At 41.9% G+C, this 19,588-nt stretch overlaps 1 protein-coding gene across 5 annotated transcripts in view; it reads left to right on the top strand.

The window, feature by feature from the left end:
• MELK (maternal embryonic leucine zipper kinase) overlaps positions 1–19,588 on the top strand; it is a 123,123-nt gene that overhangs the window by 30,195 nt on the left and 73,340 nt on the right. For all 5 annotated transcript variants that reach the window (XM_050762117.1, XM_050762118.1, XM_050762115.1 and 2 more), the window contains 5 exons: positions 603–719; positions 6,315–6,458; positions 8,686–8,754; positions 11,366–11,458; positions 18,134–18,232. In XM_050762117.1, coding sequence (XP_050618074.1) covers positions 603–719; positions 6,315–6,458; positions 8,686–8,754; positions 11,366–11,458; positions 18,134–18,232 — 522 coding nt within the window. The remainder of the gene's footprint in view (positions 1–602; positions 720–6,314; positions 6,459–8,685; positions 8,755–11,365; positions 11,459–18,133; positions 18,233–19,588) is intronic.

Genomic DNA, 19,588 nt, shown 5'->3' with positions numbered 1-19,588 from the left:
CACCTCAGCCTCCCAGAGTGCTGGGATTATAGGCGTGAGCCACCGTGCCAGGCCTAAGTCCCTTTTTATAATGAAGTTTTACTTTTTACTTGGTGATATTTCTAAGCTTCTGTCCTTTAAAGTTTTTTCAGCTTGGCTTATCTTCGTCTCCCCACCCAAGTTTTTATTTTGAAAGTTTCAAGACCTCAGAAAAGATAGGAGACTGAGACAGTGAATACCCATATACCTTTTACCTAAGTTCACTGGTTTTCTGCTCAGCATACTTCTTAAACGGTGTTGCTGAGGCTGAAAGTGGTAGCTTAGGCATGATAACTGAGTAGTGTTTCTGTCATTTTCCTTGTTTGGAATGCTAACCTAAGGAGTCTGAGATTGTTTCCTGGATGTTGTACTGTTGACCCACATTGAACCTGTCTTTCATAAAATCTCCAATGCCCATTTTATGTACATGCAAATAAATTTTGCTATATTTTTCTGTAGTGTTGAACAATTTTTGGGGGGCTTTTTGATAGCTTTTGCTACTTAGTATTAAAGCTGATAGTATTGGAGCTTGGAATACCACCGGAGTAAGTTTATTGCTCATTCCATATGATGTTTTGTCATAGAGTGATTTGCCCCGAATCAAAACGGAGATTGAGGCCTTGAAGAATCTGAGACATCAGCATATATGTCAACTCTACCATGTGCTAGAGACAGCCAACAAAATATTCATGGTTCTTGAGGTTAGTAGTATGTTCCAGATACCTAAAAACATTTCATCACTTTATCAGTAGTAAAAGAGAAAAGTACATTTCACCTCAAAGATTAGAATAGATGTTAAGCGACTTACCTGTTTTGTTCCATTTGTAACAATTTAGATCAAGTAGATGTATATAATAAATTGGAGATTCAGTGTAAATGTCATCTTTCTAATACACCCCTAATGGGGTAGTATGGTTTATTAGATAGAATATGTTAGAATTTTCTCCTAGAGGGAAGGACTCATTCTAGTTGTTTTTTTTTTTTTTTTTGAGACGGAGTCTCACTCTGTTGCCCAGGCTGGAGTGCAGTGGTGCAATCTCGGCTCACTGCAAGCTCTACCTCCCGAGTTCATGCCCTTCTCCTGCCTCAGCCTCCCGAGTAGCTGAGACTACAGGCACCCGCCACCACGCTCGGCTAATTTTTTACATTTTTAGTAGAGACAGGGTTTCACCATGTTAGCCAGGATGGTCTTGATCTCCTGACCTTGCCCACCTCGGCCTCCCAGAGTGCTGGGATTACAGGCGTGAGCCACCGCGCCCGGCCTCATTCTAGTTTTATATGGTATATTAATTTCCTAGGACTATTGGAACAAAGTACTACAGACTTGGTGGCTTAAAGCAACAGAAACTCATTGTCTCACAGTTCTGGAGGTTTGAAGTCTGAAATTAAATGTGGGCAAGGCTGGTTCCTTCTGGAGGTTCTGAGGGGGAATCTGTTTACTGCCTCTTTGTTAGTTTTTGGTAGTTGCTGGCAGTCCTTGGCACTCCTTGGTTTATAGATGCACCACTCCCATCTTGGCCTCCGTCTTCAAATGGTGTTTTCCTCTCTGTGTAGCTCTGTCTCTTTCCAAATGTCTGTCTTCTTAAAAGGACCCAAGGATTAGGCTTACGCTGATCCAGTGACAGTTCAACACACAGCACTGGGTAGCTTCCAGTGTCTGTTATGTAAACCAAGCAATTTCAAGTTTTAACTTGCCCTTTTTGTCTTGAAAGATATCTTTAGAACTTGTATTATTCAACTTGTTTAGTTTTTGTTAGTCTCCGCCAAATAATATGTAATTTGCACATGATTTTCACAGGTTAGTACTGTTTTAAAAGCATATTTTAAAAATCGTAATTTTGGCCAGGTCCTCTCATGCCTATAATCCCAGTACTTTGGGAGGCTGAAGTGGGAGGATCATTTGAAACCAATGGTTTAAAACCAGCCTCAGTAACATAGCAAGACCCTGTCTCTACGTACAAAAAAAAAAAAAAAAGCCGGGTATGATGGCGTGTGGTGCGCATCTGTCATTCCAGCTCCTCAGGAGGCTGAGGCGGGAGAATTGCTTGAGTCCAGGAGTTTGAGGCTGCAGTGAGCCATGATAATGGCACTGTACTCCAGCCTGGGTGACAGAGCAAAACCCTGTCTCTAAAAAATAAAAACAAAAAAATTAAAACGTTGAATGTTTTGGATCTAGAACTATTTTCTGCCGTTACTACACTGTAGATCTATCTACATGGTCCACAATGGTAATTTTAAAACCTCTTTATATTTTTAGCTGATCCCTTTGTTCAAATAAAATTCTTAGGGCCAGGCATAGGGGCTCATGCCTGTAACTCCAGCTCTTTGGGAGGCCAAGGCTGGTGGATCACTTGAGGCCAGGAGTTCGAGACTATCCTGGGCAACATGGGAAAACTTCATTTCTACAAAAAATACAAAAACTTAGCCAGTTGTGGTGGTGCATGCCTGTAGTCCCAGCTACCTGGGAGGCTGAGGTAGGAGGATTGCTTGAGCCTGGGAGGCAGAGCTTGCAGTGAGCTGAGATTGTGCCACTGCACTCCAGCCTGGGTGGCAGAGCGAGACTCTGTCTGAAAAAAGAAAAAAAATTGTTAAACAAAATCTCCCAAGCATCCATGAATCTAGGAGAAAATTTAAAGGTACAAGAGAGTGGCTAGGTGCAGTGTCTTGTGCCTGTAATCCCAGCACTTTGGGAGGCCAAGGTGGGAAGATCACTTGAGCTAAGGAGTTTGGGACCAGCTTGAGCAACATAGTGAGACCTTGTTTCTACTTAAAAAAAAAAAAAAAAAAAAAAAAAAAAAAGAAAAGGCTGGATATAGTGGTGCACACCTGTAGTCCCAGCTACTTGGGAGGCTCAGGTGAGGAGTCTGGGAGATATAGGCTACAGTGAGCTATGACTGCACCACTGCACTCCAGCCTTGGTAATAGAGTGAGACCCTGTCTCAAAAAAAGAAAGGTACAAGGGAGTATATATTAAAAACAAAATCCTCTATTTCCCCTACATCCCAGTCATCCAATATTCTTTAATTTTTAAATTTTATTATATTATTCATAGAAATGCGGGTCTTGGCCTGTTGCCCCAGCTGGTCTTGGACTCCTGGCCTTAAGCGATCTTCCCTCCTTGGCCTCCCAAAATGTTGGGATTACAGGCGTGAGCAACCATGCTCCACCCCAGTCATCACATTTCTTTTTCTTTTTTCTCTTTTTTTTTTTTTTTTTGAGACGGAGTCTCACACTGTCTTGAAGGCTGGAGTGCAATGGCGTGACCTTGGCTAACTACAACCTCCACCTCCCAGGTTCAAGTGATTTTCCTGCCCCAGCCTCCTGAGTAACTGGGATTCTAGGCATGTGCCACCACCTCCGGTTAATTTTTGTATTTTTTGGTAGAGACGGAGTTTCACCATGTTGGCCAGGCTGGTCTCAAACTTCTGACTTCAGGCAATTTGCCCACTTCAGCCTCCCAGAGTGCTTGGGATTACAGGAGTGAGCCACCGCTCCTGACCTTCACATTTTCTTTTCTCTGAGCCATTCATGTATTTTTCTTGTGTCTCTTGTAGATACCTACAGATATTTTATACGTATGTGTATTTTATATGTGTGTGTGTGTGTGTGTGTGTTGCTTATTGGTTTCTGTCACACAAATGGTCACAAATTATTACTTTGCACCTTGTTTTTTTCCCATGTAACAATTGATCTTAGAGACCATTTGAGCACATTCAGATATTTCAGACATTTTTATTTCTCTTTATTTTGTATTTCTTTATTTGGAAATATGAAGTAGGCTGTTTTCTTTTTGTAAAACTTATTGGATAACATTAAAAAAATTTCCTATTGAGGTGTAATTTAGATATAATAAAATGTGCACATTAGGTATGCAATTTGACAAATGTATATACCCATGTACCTCCCACCCCAAAGTGTAAAACATCTCTTACCACCTCAGAAAGTTTTCTCCTGCCCTTTTGAAGTTTTCCCTGTAACCATAGTCACCCTGCCCTTACCAGCAACTACTCATCTGATTTCTTTTTTTTTTTTTTTTTTTTTTTTTTGAGACGGAGTCTCGCTCTGTCGCCCAGGCTGGAGTGCAGTGGCCGGATCTCAGCTCACTGCAAGCTCTGCCTCCCAGGTTCACGCCATTCTCCTGCCTCAGCCTCCCGAGTAGCTGGAACTACAGGCGCCCGCCACCTCGCCCGGCTAGTTTTTTGTATTTTTTAGTAGAGACGGGGTTTCACCGTGTTAGCCAGGATGGTCTCGACCTCCTGACCTCGTGATCCACCCGTCTCGGCCTCCCAAAGTGCTGGGATTACAGGCTTGAGCCACCGCGCCCGGCCTACTCATCTGATTTCTATCACCGCAGATTAGTTTAATCTGTTCTAGAATGTGATGTAAATGACTCATACAGTATTCTTTTGCTTATTGTTAGGCTTCTTTTGCTCAGCATAATGCTTTTGCAAGCCACTATATCAATCTGTAGTCTCTTATTTTTTTTATTTTTATTTATTTATTTTTTTTTTGAGACGGAGTCTCACGCTGTTGCCCAGGCTGGAGTGCAGTGGCGCGATCTCGGCTCACTGCAAGCTCCGCCTCCCGGGTTCCCGCCATTCTCCTGCCTCAGCCTCCTGAGTAGCTGGGACTACAGGCGCCCGCCACCGCGCCCGGCTAATTTTTTGTATTTTTAGTAGAGACGGGGTTTCACTGTGGTCTCGATCTCCTGACCTTGTGATCCGCCCGCCTCGGCCTCCCAAAGTGCTGGGATTACAGGCTTGAGCCACCGCGCCCGGCCTCAATCTGTAGTCTTTTATTAACTTAGTACTGGACATTGTTTCATAGCAGTTTGTAAAGAGCTTCCTTTTTTTTTTTTTTTTTTTTTTTTTTTTTAAATTACTGCCTAGAATTCCATTCCGTGTCATAGTTTATCTAGTATCAGCATTTAGGTCTGAATGCTGGTGTTCCCCACAAATTTGTATGTTGAAACTTAATCCCCAGTGTTAAGAGCTGGGGCCCTTTAAGGAGGTGATTAGGTCATGAGGGCAGAGCTCTTATGAATGGGATTAGTGCCCTTATACAAGAGGCTTTAGGGAGCTCGTTTGCTCCCTTCTACCACATGAGGATACATAGCATATGCCAACTGTGAGCAACAGAACCTCACTAGACACTGGATCTACTGGCACCTTGATGTTAGACTTCCCAGGCTCCAGAACTGTGAGCGATACATTTATCTTGTTTATAAATTACTTGGTGTAAGGTATTTTGTTATAGCAGCCCAAATGGACTAAGACAGTTGTTTCTAGTCTTTTGCTTTTACAAACACTGCTGCTGTAGTAAATGATCTTTAAGGTACATTTTTTGTTAGTGATGGTGTTTGTTTTTTGAGACGAAGTCTTACTGTGTCACCCAGGCTGGAGTGCAATGGTACAATCTTGGCTCACTGCAACCTCTGCCTCCCGGGTTCAAGCGATTCTCCTGCCTCAGTCTCCTGAGTAGCTGGGATTACAGGCACCCGCCACCACGCCTGGCTAATTTTTTGTATTTTTAGTAGAGACGGGTTTTCACCATGTTGGCCAGGCTGATCTCAAACTCCTGACCTCAAGTGATCCACCCACCTCGGCTTCCCAAAGTCCTAGGATTGCAGGTGTGAGCCACCGCGCCTGACCAAAGTACTGTTTTTTGATATGAGTGAGTACATCTATAAGAGCAATAACTAAATGTGGAACTGTGAGGTCAAGTCTATATGCATTTGTAATTTTAATTGATATTGCTAAAATGGAAACTCAGCTCACAGAAAAGTGGAACTGCCCTGGGAAAGGGATGGAAAGCCTTGAGCTTTGTGCTCTGGTACCTGTTCTGCAGCGTCTGAGATACCTCTGTAGACCTGGGCTCCTTCTGGTACAGATTGAAAACCACTGGTCTTTGGGATAGAGAAACAATAATTACTGCTGGGTTTTAAAATTTCAGGTAATTACACTAAATGAGAGTGCATTAAGATGAGAATGGGTTTTAATACTTTGCTATAAAAATATAAAACCCTGGGTGAGCTTTTTAAAATCACAGTGGTAGTTGGTTTTACTTCTACTTACTGGTGATAAAACTGTTCGAGGAAAGAGTTATTGTTCTCATTCCTGGAGTCATTATTGACTTGTTTGATCCTGAGAGTGTACTTTTGAATATGCCTTACTCGGTTCTATTCCCTATAAAGTCAAATTAATAATATCTGAGTTAAGTGTACTTTTTGATTTTAAATTTCTGTGAAGTGATTTTTGTACATTGTAACAATATCTGTGATTCCATTGCTGTTGAAGTACTGCCCTGGAGGAGAGCTGTTTGACTACATAATTTCCCAGGATCGCCTGTCAGAAGAGGAGACCCGGGTTGTCTTCCGTCAGATAGTATCTGCTGTCGCTTACGTGCACAGCCAGGGCTATGCTCACAGGGACCTCAAGCCAGTAAGTGACTGCATCATAGTTAGATGCTCACCTGAGAGTTCAGCATCATTTACCTGTTATTTTTAGGTTTCCAAATGATCTGTTTAGGAATCTATCTTAGGTTTGCTATTTTTTGTTGTTGTTGCTCCAGTCATAACATCACATTTCTTTTTTCCTCTTACTTTTTTTTTTTTTTTTTTTTTTTAGAGGTGGTGTCTCACTGTGTCGCCCAGGCTAGAGTGTAGTGGTGTGATCTCAGCTCACTGCGACCTCCACCTCCTGGATTCAAGCAGTTCTCCTGCCTCAGCCTTCCGAGTAGTTGAGATTACAGGCATAGGCCACCATGCCCAACTAATTTTTGTATTTTTAGTAGAGATGGGGTTTCACCATGTTGGCCAGGCTGGTCTTGAACTCCTGACCTCAGGTGATCCACCTGCATTGGCCTTCCAAAGTGCTAGGATTGCAGGCGTGAACCACTATACCCAGCCTTTCTTCCTCTTATTTTTGACTTCTGGGAGGTGTTACTTTTATTTTTATTTTTTCTGTTGTTCAGACAAGAATGCAGTGGTGCAATTTTGGTTCACTGCAGCATTGACCTTCAGGGCTCAAGTGATCCACACACCTCAGCCTCTTAAGTAACTGGGAGTACAGGTGCACACAACCATGCCTGACTAATTTTTTAGTTATTTGTAGAGACAGGGTTTCACCATGTTGCCCAGGCTGGTTTCGAACTCCTGAGCTCAAGCTATCCTTTTGCCCTGGCCTCCCAAAGTACTGAGATTACAGGTGTGAACCACTACTCCTGGCCTTGGTAGGCTTTTTGGATGCATTTATGAGCATTCTGTGTATCTGTCAATTGTGTGTGACTTTATAAATGTCTTTTTTTTTTTTTTTTTTTTTTTTTTAAACAAGATCTCACTCTGTCACCCAGGCTGGAGTGCAGTGGCATGATCAAGGGTCACTGTAGCCTCAACCTCCTGGGCTCAAGTGATTCTCCCACCTTAGCCTTCCGAGTAACTGGGACTACAGGCGTATGCCACCATGCCCAGCTAATTTTTTGTATCTTTATTTTATGTATGTATGCGTTTATTTATTTATTTTTATTTTTAATTTTTTGAGACTGAGTCTTGCTCTGTTACCCAGGCTGGAGTGCAGTGGCGCAATCTTGGCTCACTGCAACCTCTGCCTCCCAGGTTCAAGTGATCCTCCTGCCTTAGCCTCCTGAGTAGCTGGAATTACAGGTGCCTGCCACCACTCTTGGCTAATTTTTGTATTTTTAGTAGGTCCGGAGTTTTGCCATGTTGGCCAGGCTGGTCTCAAACTCCTGACTTTAAGTGATTCAAGTGATGTGCCTGCCTCAGCCTCCCAAAGTGCTGGAATTACAGGCATGAGCCAGGGCACCTGGCTGGAAACTCTTTTTCCGCCTGTTTATACTGAACTCGTTGATTTGAACTCACTCTTTTGGTTTAAATTTGCTTTTGGCACAAATTGTGTTTGCTTGTAGTTGACCCTCAGAACACCAAGGAGAAAATAGGAGAAAATGGTTTATACTAGTGAGTCTTGTGGGGAAGTGATAGAGTGATCAATATTCCTCCTCTTTTCCCTCCTTTTTTTTTTTTTTTTTTTTTTTTAAAAGACGGAGTCTCACTCTGTCACCCAGGCCAGAGTGCAGTGGTGGGATCTCCGCTCACTGCAAGCTCTGCCTCCCAGGTTCACACTATTCTCCTGCCTCAGCCTGCCAAGTAGCTGGGATTACAGGCATGCACCACCATGCCTGGCTAATTTTGTACTTTTAGTAGAGACGGGGTTTCTCCATGTTGGTCAGGCTGGTCTCGAACTCCTGACCTCAGGTGATGTGCCCGCCTCAGCTTCCCAAAGTGCTGGGATTATAGGTGTGAGCCACCGTGCCTGGCCCTTCTTTTCCCTTATATACTTCTTGTCATTTCATTAGTTTCTAGTCATTTTCAGTTTGTAGTATCCAGATTTTTTAACAGAAACAACCTTAGATCATTTTTACTCATTTTAATTAATTTATTTTTAAAAAATGAGACCAGGTCTTGCCGTGTTGCCCAGGCTGATCTTGAAAACCTGGGCTCAAATAATCCTCTCCTCTTTGCCTTCAGAGTGCTGGGGGATTACAGGCATGAGCTGCCACACTCGGCCTTAAATCATTTTTAGAAATGGCTAGAGGTGGGATTTGATATAAGGAAGTCAGTATACAGTTATCAAAATATCTTTGTTTTCCCAGGAAAATTTGCTGTTTGATGAATATCATAAATTAAAGCTGATTGATTTTGGTCTCTGTGCAAAACCCAAGGTAAGTACAGAAATAAGATGCATCTATGTTCTTTGTAAATGCATTTGTTTCTTAGTGTGTGATTTCGTCCTGACTTCCACTTAGTCTTTATTGAGCTTGGTTGCATCCATTGAGAAGAATGTTAAATTTCATCCCTGGTATCGGTAGTTTTTGTAAGTTCTCTAGATGATCATAACATGCAATCAAGATTGAGAGTCACTGCCCTAGTTCTAGGATTGGTCCTGCTGAAGACTCCATGAGTATGCTGTGAGAATTTGCAGTGCAGAGGTGACTTGAGGCTATTATAGCAAGAATGCTGACTTGACAATGTGCTTGCAGTTTGAGTATATTGCCACTAGATGATGCCTTTGTTTGTTTAGATAAAAGTTGAGAATTTAGTGCAAATCTATTATCCAAATGGTTCTATAGCTAACAATTAGTTACATTTTGAGAAACAATCCCCTTTCCTTTTAAAAGAAGGAAAAATCCCATGTGCACTTCTAAATTTATAACTGTTATATATTTCCTTAATTTGCATTCCATGGTTACGTTTTGGTGTTCTCCAGCATAACTTCTCTTTGAGGTGACTGAACTTTCTCGCTGTCCTGTCTGCAGCAGATCTCCTGTGTGGTTGCCTGTTGGAGGCTTCCTCTGGAGTTCTCTAATCATGGTACTCACAATCTCAAAAATGAGCTGTCTACACTCATTAAGAATGTTGAAATTGCAGACTTGTCTCAGGCTTTTGTAGTCCCATTACTGTTTCCTGTCCCGATCAGAATTAGCTAGGTGCAAAGGGAAGCAGATTTTACCCCTTTGGCAGAATGACTCTTTCTGATTCTTCTCTGATTCCCTTGGCTCTTCAGAAACTATCAGTGGAACCTTTTTTCTGGGAACCAAATGCTAGAAGGCAGGTTTTTTTTTGATTGACAGACATATAAAGATAAAACATACTTTGAACAGATAAACTGGTTTAAGTCGTTCTCCATGGGAGGCAGTGGAGAAGGCTTGTGACAGACCCTGTGTGCCTTCATTTATGGCTGCCACAGATTACCCACATAGACACAGCTAAGGAAAGCGGGGTTGCCTGGGAGAGGATTGCCTCAGCCTTCTTCCGAGGAGCGCGCTCCTGGGCATGTTGTTTCAGTTGTAAATGACATCTCACAATTCACAAATCCTTTGCCAGCTGTAAGAACTCTATGCAGCTGTTGGACTGTAGCTTTGTTTTCATTATGTCTTGATATTCTGTGGGAGGGCAGAGGAGGATGAGCAGATTACTCATTTTAACAGATCTGGAAGCTAAGGGAGTGATTTGTCTTATAACTGCATCTAGAAAACAGACTTTGAAGGCACTGTTCTATGTAACATATTGCTTTTTTCCCTCTAAAAAAATAGAGCTCTTCTGTATTTGTAAAGATTTGATACTGGAGATAAGGTCCAGTAAATAAATTTTCCCCCCCGGGATACTTGGGGATGGAAAGACTTGGATGCTTGGATATATGCTAGGCTTATTTATGTATGTGGATATTTAGGGAAGTATGAACCTGATTTGACTGAGCTAAGGGAAAAGGATTTGTTCATGCCAGGTTGTAGTGGTGTTGGGAATCCAGAGAAGCAGAGACCACACGTGCATGCACACATGTATACAGAGTATTGCGTTGGCTACAGAAATCCTTTATAATGGGCCGGGCACAGTGGCTCATGCCTGTAATCCCAGCACTTTGGGAGGCCGAGGCGGGCGGATCACTTGAGGTCAGGAGTTCAAGATCAGCCTGGGCAACACAGTGAAACCCCATCTCTACTAAAAATACAAAATTAGCCGGGCATGGTGGCACATGCCTGTAATCCTAGCTACTCAGGAGGCTGAGGCAGGAGAATCGCTTGAACCTGGGAGGCGGAGGATGCGGTGAGCCGAGATCGTGCCATTGCACTCCAGCCTGGGCAACAAGAGTAAATCTCTGTCTCACAAAAAAAAAAAAAAAAAAAAAAAAAAAAAAAAAAAAAAAAAAAAAAAAAAAAGAAATCCTTTATAATGTGGGGTAGTTTTTCATCTAGCTTCTCTTTGCTTGTGCTCATAAAATGCACAGGTATAGAGTTTCAGTTTTGCAAAATTAAAAGAGCTCTGGAGATCGGTTGCACAACAATGTGGTTATATTTCAGTACTACTAAACTATACATTTTAAAAAGGTTAAGATGGTAAATTTTATGTTATATGTTGTGTGCCATAAAAATTGGCATACAATAAAAATGGCCGATAATTTTTATCGGCCAGGCACGGTGGCTCATGCCTGTAATCCCAGCACTTTGGGAGGCCGAGGTGGGTGGATCATCTGAGGTCTGGAGTTTGAGAGTAGCCTGGCCAACATGGCGAAACCCCATCTATACCAAAAATACAAAAATTAGTTGGGCATGGTGGCAAACTGCGTGCCTGTAATCCCAGCTACTCTGGAGGCTGAGGCAGGAGGATCACTTGAACCCAGGAGGCAGAAGTTGCAGTGAGCTGAGATTGCACCATTGCACTCCAGCCTGGGTGACAGAGTGAGACTCAGTCTCAAAAAAGAAAAGGATGTTTATCAAGGTTTAATTCTCTTAAGGGCTGTAATTAATAAGTGTTTCATTTTTATCTTATTGACAGGGTAACAAGGATTACCATCTGCAGACATGCTGTGGGAGTCTGGCTTATGCAGCACCTGAATTAATACAAGGCAAATCATATCTTGGATCAGAGGTAATTATTCATTGATTAATTCATTATATAATCAACAGGCATTTATACTGGTGACCTGTAGTGAGTCAGGCACTGTGCATTGGGGGTATAATGATGAAGTAAGAAATAATCTTGTTAATCAAAGAGTTCAGTCTATTTGGTGAGTGAGATATATATACTTATAAATGAAATTAATAACTTGCAATAAATATAGTAACACATAATATACTTATGAAGCAGGGATATTTCTGGTGTCCTTGTTGTGGTTGCTTTTGAATTAAATAGTGCCATAGTTTGGACTGGTTAGTCTAGCTGGATAGAACAAAAGACCGAGGTTCCAGGCTCAGTTTTCAGAGATGCTGGTTAGCACAGAGAAAACCTGTGCTTTGTCTATTCATAGCTGATTCTCCAAGGCCAGCAGCCCTGTGTAGGAGTCCAGGCTGAGAAGGACTGGGCTTTGCCTGATTTATATTTGCTGTATCTCAAATTATCAAATTAGCAGCTCCTCCCATTCTCTGGAGTACTAGTTTTACTGATGTTAGTGTCATAAGATTTAAAAAAACACTAGTTGTGAAAAGCTCAGGAACTGCTCGGTTAAACGGGTTTCTTATTTTAGGACATGTCCAAATCTTTTTTTGTTTTGTTTTGTTTTGTTTTTTCGAGATGGAGTCTCACTCTGTCACCCAGGCTGGAGTGCAGTGGCGCGATCTTGGCTCATTGCAACCTCCGCCTCCTGGGTTCAAACGATTCTCCTGCCTCAACCTCCCAAGTAGCTGGGATTACAGGCACCTGCCACCACGTTCGGCTAATTTTTGTATTTTTAGTAGAGACGGGTTTCACCATGTTGGTCAGGCTGGTCTCAAACTCCTGACCTCAAATGATTTACCCACCTCGGCCTCCCAATTATAGGCATGAACAATTGTGCCCGGCCTCCAAATATTTAATGTACTCTTGTGCAGTGTGATCCTTCAGGAAAGGAACATCACAGATAGCAGCTGGTCCTGATTTTATTTGCCTATGGGATCCACTTTTGATGGAGAGCATCTTTTGGAACTAGTGTAAGGAACTTTGGGAATACCAAGTTACTTCCTAACACGAGAAGATGGGAACTGTTTTTGGTGACTTTTTATTTTGATATAATCTCTAACTTACAGGATAGTGCAAAAATAGAATGGTATATCTTTTACTCAAATTCACAGTCTTTTACATTTTTCCTTATTTGCTTTATCATTCTCTATGTTTATATATATGCATTTGTTTTGAATCATTTGAGTTAGCTAGAAACATCATATCTCTTTATCACTCAATATTTCTTTATATATTTTTCCTGAAAGTAAAGACCTTTCCTTTTATAACCACACTTTAGTGTCAAAATTTAACATTGATACCATTTATTTAATTCATAATTCATATTCAAATGGTATTAATTGTGCCAATAATGTCCTTTACAGTTTTATTGTCCCCCCCAGTCTAGTATTTGGTGCAGGATACATTTAGTTATTGCATTTAGTTATTGTGTCTCTTTTTTTTTTTTTTTTGAGACGGAGTCTCGCTGTGTCACCCAGGCTGGAGTGCAGTGGTGCGATCTCGGCTCACTGCAAGCTCCGCCTCCCAGGTTCACGCCATTCTCCTGCCTCAGCCTCCGAGTAGCTGGGACTACAGGCGCCCGCCACCACGCCCGGCTAGTTTTTTGTATTTTTAGTAGAGACGGGGTTTCACCATGTTAGCCAGGATGGTCTCGATCTCCTGACCTCGTGATCCACCCGTCTCGGCCTCCCAAAGTGCTGGGATTACAGGCTTGAGCCACCGCGCCCGGCCATATTGTGTCTCTTTAGTCCCTTTTAATCTGGAAGACTTCCTTAGGCTTTATTTTTCTTGATCTCAACATTTTTGAGGAGGCCAGTTATTTATAGTAGAATGTACATTAATTTGAATTTATTTGATGTTTCCTTATGATTAGATTCAGGTTATGTATATTTGGCAGAAATACCACAGAAATGATGTTGTAGCTTCTTAGTGCATTATAGGAAAGGGACCAAATGTTTTCTGAATGTTTATCATGGTCCTGGAATCATGCTGGATACTTTTTATTTTTAATTGTGGTAAAATACACATAACATAAAATTTACCATCTTAACTGTTTTTAAAATGTGTAGTTTAGTAGTACTGAAATATAATCACATTGTTGTGCAACCAATCTCCAGAGCTCTTTTAATTTTGCGAAACTGAAACTCTATACCTGTTAAACAATTCTTCATTTCTGCCTACCCTATTTCCCTACCCTTCTGCTTTCTGACTCTATGAATTTGACTAATCTAGGAACCTCATATAAATGGAATCATACAATATTTGTCTCTTTGTCACTGGCTTATTTTACTTAGCATAATGTCCTCAGGTTCATTCATGTAGCATGTGTCACAATTCCTTTCTTTGTAAGGCTGAATAATATTCCATTATATGTATATACCACATTTTGTTTATTCATTCATCCACTGGTAGATACTTAGATTGCTTCTACCTTTTGGCTCTTGTGAATAATGTTGATAGGAATATGAGTGTACAAATATCTCTTTGAGATCCTGCTTTCAATTCTTTGGGTATATATTCAGAAGTGGAGTTGCTGGATCATATTGTAATTCTATTTTTAATATTTTATGGAATCTCCATACTGTTTTCCATGGTGAGTGCACCATCTTACATTTCCACCAACAGTGTACAAGAGTTTCATGTGGGCTGGGCATGGTGGCTCATGCCTGTAATCGCAGCACTTTGGGAGACTGAGGTGGGTGGATCATGAGGTCAGGAGTTCGAGACCAGCCTGGTCAACATGGTGAATCCCTGTCTCTCTTAAAAATACAAAAATAAGCCAGGCATGGTGATGTGCACCTGTAATCCCAGCTGCTCGGGGGCTGAGGCAGAAGAATCGCTTGAACCTGGGAGGCAGAGGTTGCAGTGAGCAGAGATTGTATGATTGCACTCCAGCCTGGGTGACAGAGCAAGACTCTGTCTCAAAAAAAAAAAAAAAAAAAAAAAAGAGTTTCACATGCTAGATACATTTAATAATTTTCACTTAAGCTCTACAGACTTTTTTTTTTGAGACGGAGTTTCGCTCTTGTTGACCAGGCTGGAGTGAGATTTGAATGGAGTGAGGTACTGTTTCCACTACTCCATTTAGTTTCCCAGAAGGAGTGATAATTGTATGCTTGATCTCACAAGATTCTTAGAGGTGATGAAAATCTGCGGATTTGAGTGTATCTGGGTTTTTCCTATGTAATTTTAAATTGTTTTCTTGTCCATGTTTGTTCAACTTCCTGTCCTTCTCAGAGTGTCTAAAGGATAGTGGACTGAGGAGTCATTTGAGGTACTTACTAAATGATGCAGAGCTCAGGGTAGTAACTCCCTCAGAGATTTTGGTTTCATTTTCTAAGATGGGGCTTTAAGAATCTTCATTTAAAATACTAATAAAATAGTTGATGCTGATGTTCACGGTCCTGATTGTGCTTTAAGGACATGTTCCATTGTAAATATCTCTAATTGCTTCAGTAATTTTTCATGGGAAATGGTTTCAGTTCTCTCTTCCTCCCAATTATTTTATTATCTCTTTTTTTTGAGACAGAGTCTCACTCTGTCTCCTAGGCTGGAGTGCAGTGGCATGACTATGGCTCACGGTAGCCATTACCTCCTAGACTCAAGCAGTCCTCCCACCTCAGCCTCCCAAGTAGCTAGGACTACAGGTGTGCACTACCACACCTGGCTATTGTTTTTTATTTCTTTGCAGAGATAGGGTCTTTCTGTGTTTCTGGGGCTGGTCTTGAACTCCTGGGCTCAAGTGATCCTCCTGCCTTGGCTTCCCAAAGTGCTGGGAGCCAGTTATTTTTCATGTCAACTGGTAGTTTTTGGATTTACTTGCATTTGCTTTAGTTATGATTTTAGTTAATTTATTCTCATATTCAATTCAAAACAGTGAAGTAAAAGTGCTTTGAGTTAACTGAAAAATACTTTTTCTGCTTTCTTTTCTCTAATAAGTGTTGGTAGCACTATGAGGATGTTATTATAATTTTATTCCTCTTTAAGTTTAACCCTAGACATAATCTTTCTGTTGACTTTTTGTTTGTTTGTTTGTTTGTTTTTTGAGACGGAGTTTCGCTCTTGTTGCCCAGGCTGGAGTGCAATAGTGTGATCTTGGCTCACTGCAACCTCCGCCTCCCGGGTTCAAGCGATTCTCTTGCCTCAGCCTCCCGAGTTGCTGGAATTAACAGGCATGTACCACCCCTCCTGGCAAATTTTGTATTTTTATTAGAGATGGGGGTTTTTCCATGTTGGTCAGGCTGGTCTCGAATGCCCGACCTGAAGTGATCCACCCGCCTCGGCTTCCCAAAGTGTTGGAATTACGGGCATGAGCCACCGTGCCCAGCCTTATTTATTTATTTATTTATTTGAGACAAAGTCTTGCCCTTATCCCCCAGTCTGGAGTGCAATGGTGCGATCTCGGCTCACTGCAAAGTGCTGGGATTATAGGCGTGAGCCACCATGCCCGACCCTTTTTTTTTTTTGGAGACAGACTCTCACTCTGTTGCCCAGGCTGGAGTGCAGTGGCGTGATCTTGGCTCACTGCAACCTCCGCCTTTTGGGTTCAGTGATTCTCCTGCCTCAGCCTCCTGAGTAGCTGGAATTACAGACATGCACTACCACACCCGGCTAATTTTTTTTGTCTTTTTAGTAGAGACAGGGTTTCGCCATGTTGGCCCGGCTGGTCTTGAACTCCTACCTCAAGTGATCCGCCTACCTCGCCTCCCAAAGTGTCGGGATTACAGGCATGAGCCACCGTACCTGGCCCCTCTTGTGATATTTGATGAGGCCATGTAGCTCACTGTTTCCTGTGCAACCTCTTTGGTTTGATTTTTTTTTGAGATGGAGTCTCGCTCTGTCGCCCAGGCTGGAGTGCCATGGTGTAATCTCAGCTCACTTCAACCTCTACCTCCCGGGTTCAAGCGATTCTCCTGCCTCAGCCTCCCGTGTAGCCGGTATTACAGGTGCCCACTACCACACCCGACCAAATTTTGTATTTTTAGTAGAGACAAGGTTTTACCATGTTGACCAGGCTGGCCTTGAACTCCTGACCTCAGGTGGGAGGAGGCCCGTTTTGGCCTCCCAAAGTGCTGGGATTATAGGTGTCAGCCACTGCACCCGATCTGCTTTGAATTTAATACCATGAATGAGTGTCATGCCATCATGTCTCAATTTATAGATTAAATATTTGACATCTCTGAGGCATAAATGGTCAATTTCTGACCTCCTGCAACTTGGAAGAGTAATCAGGTGTTTGCTTCAAAGCAGATTGTTCACTTGAGCCATCGTAGTAGAGTCGTAATAATCTGATATGATTTGGTAAACAGGACTAGGGGTTAGATTTGGCTTATCTAGTATAAGTACTACCCAGATACGTGATGCTGCTCAACTTATTTTAACTCTGTTTTCTCTTTGTTTCTTTTCTTTTTGTTTTCTTCCTTCCTTTCCTTCTTTCCTCTTTTTCTTTTTTTCCTCTTAAACTTTCCTAAGCCTGGGAGGCAAATGTTGTAGTGAGCTGAGATTGTGCCACTGCACTCCAGCCTAGGCAACAGAGTGAGACCCTCTCTCCAAAAAAAAAACATTTTCCTAAGGCTCAAATGAGAGTAAGAGCTGTGACTTCTCCTCGACTAATGGTGGCATCATTACTAAGGCCAAATACTGCTTGAATAAATAGTTACTGCTTAGGACTCATGGGACACATGGATATCACGTATAAAGGTTAAGCTCTTTCCTGGGATTTTGAGATTTGTAGGACTATTTGTGCTGGTAGGCTAATTTCTAGTCTCTCTCTCCATATATATACATATAAATACATATATATATTTTTTTGTTTGTTTGTTTGTTTGTTTGTTTTTAGATGGAGTTTCACTCTGTGTCCCAGGCTGGAGTACAGTGGCGTGATCTCGGCTCACTGCAACCTCCATCTCTTGGGTTCAAGTGATTCTCCTTCCTCAGCCTCCCAAGTAGCTGGGACTGTGGGCATGCGCCGCCATGCCTGGCTAATTTTTGTAGTTTTGGTAGAGATGGGGTTTCACCATGTTGGCCAGGCTAGTCTCGAACTCCTGACCTCAGGTGATCCGCCCACCTCGGCCTCCCAAAGTGCTGGGATTACAGGCATGAGCCACCACGCCTGGCTGCCTCTACATTTGAAAAGTCAATCATTGAACTTTATTAAAGTTCTCTACATAGAATTTTATAGTACAGCTTAGTCATACTTGCTGATTATTAATACATTTTAAGACATCCTCATGCCTGTTTACATAAACTTCATGTGTAACCTAAACCTTCAGTAGCACTGTAGAATTGTCTCATCTTCTTATAATGTCCAATACAGCCCAGCCTACTGGAAATTATGTTCTGTTAAGTGTTAAGAGTCCAGCTGGAGGAGAGTGCATTGAATTGGAAGTCAGGAGGCCTTCCTGGGTGGCCTCCAATTGACTGGGTGACCTTAGAGAAGCCTCCTTAGCTTCAGGTTCTCTGACTATAGAATGAGCAGGTTGAAGTTGTTGATCTCTGAGCTCTCTTTTAGCTTTGTGACAATTCTGTGATTGTATCAAGAGTCCTGCCGTTCTGAAATATGTTTGAATTTTTGTTTCAGTGATTTTCCTTTTTCCCTCTTTCTCTCAGGCAGATGTTTGGAGTATGGGCATACTGTTATATGTTCTTATGTGTGGATTTCTACCATTTGATGATGATAATGTAATGGCTTTATACAAGAAGATTATGGTGAGTATTACAAGGCATAGAATTTCAATGTAGAACTTTTCTATTCTGCATAGTATATGCTTCCATTCATAAATGTACAAAAACAGGCAAAAAAGTTATTCTCTGCTGTTAGAAGTCAAAAATCGTAGTTATTCTTTGGGAATGGTTAAGGAGTAGGCTTCTGTTCTGTTTCTTAATCTGGGAGTTGGCTACACTTATATACAGTAGTTCCCCCTTGTCAGCGGTTTTGCTTTCTGCAATCTTAGTTGCCCATGGTCAACTGCGGTCTGAAAACTGGTGAGTTTATATAATACAGTAAAGATATTTTGAGAGAAAGAGGCACATTCAGGCCGGGCGCGGTGGCTCACGCCTGTAATCACAGCACTTTGGGAGGCCAAGGCTAGTGGATCACGAGGTCAGGAGATCGAGACCATCCTGAATAATGTGGTGAAGCCCCGTTTCTACTAAAAATACAAAAAATTAGCCGGGTGTGGTGGCGGGCGCCTGTAGTCCCAGCTACTCGGGAGGCTGAGGCAGGAAACTGGCGTGAACCTGGGAGGTGGAGCTTGTAATGAGCCGAGATTGCGCCACTGCACTACAGCCTGGGTGACAGAGCAAGACTCTGTCTCAAAAAAAAAAAAGAGGCACATTCACATAACATTTTTAACTGTATATTGTTATAATTATTCTATTTTATTATGTTATTGTTAATCTCTTATTCTACCTAATATATAAATTAAACTTTATCAAACACACACACATATATATATATACACACACACAGAAAGAAACATAGCACATATAGGGCTCAGTACTATCCGTGGTTTCCGGCATCCATGGGGGTCTTTGAAGGTATTACCTGCTGATAAAGGGGACTACAGTATTCAGGTTTTGAAAACTCATTGAAGTGTACTCTCATGATATACAACCTATATAACCTTCTTCTTTTTCTTTTTTTTTTTTGGAGACGGTGTTTCACTCTTGTTGCCCAGGCTAGAATGCAATGGCTCTATCTCGGCTCACTGCAACCTCAGCCTTCCAGGTTCAAGCGATTCTCCTGCCTCAGCCTCCTTAGTAGCTGGGATTACAGACATGTGCCACCATGCCTGGCTAATTTTTTGTGTTTTTAGTAGAGACGGGGTTTCTCCATGTTCGTCAGGCTGGTCTCGAACTCCCGACCTCTGGTGATCTGCCCGCCTCAGCCTCCCAAAGTGCTGAGGCGTGAGCCAACGCGTCCGGCCCAATATACAAACTTCTATATATATACTTCCTCAATGAAAAGCTTAACAAAACAAAAACAGAATGCTGTGTCAAATCACATTTTCCTTTTGACTTATAAAATAAGAATCTCTTCTTTTCTTTTTTTGGAAGATAAAA

This window comes from Macaca thibetana, chromosome 15, assembly GCF_024542745.1.
Source record: "Macaca thibetana thibetana isolate TM-01 chromosome 15, ASM2454274v1, whole genome shotgun sequence".
Taxonomy (NCBI): domain Eukaryota; kingdom Metazoa; phylum Chordata; class Mammalia; order Primates; family Cercopithecidae; genus Macaca; species Macaca thibetana.
The sequence above is the reverse complement of the archived record's forward strand: the minus strand, read 5'-3'. Positions and strand labels throughout refer to the sequence as shown.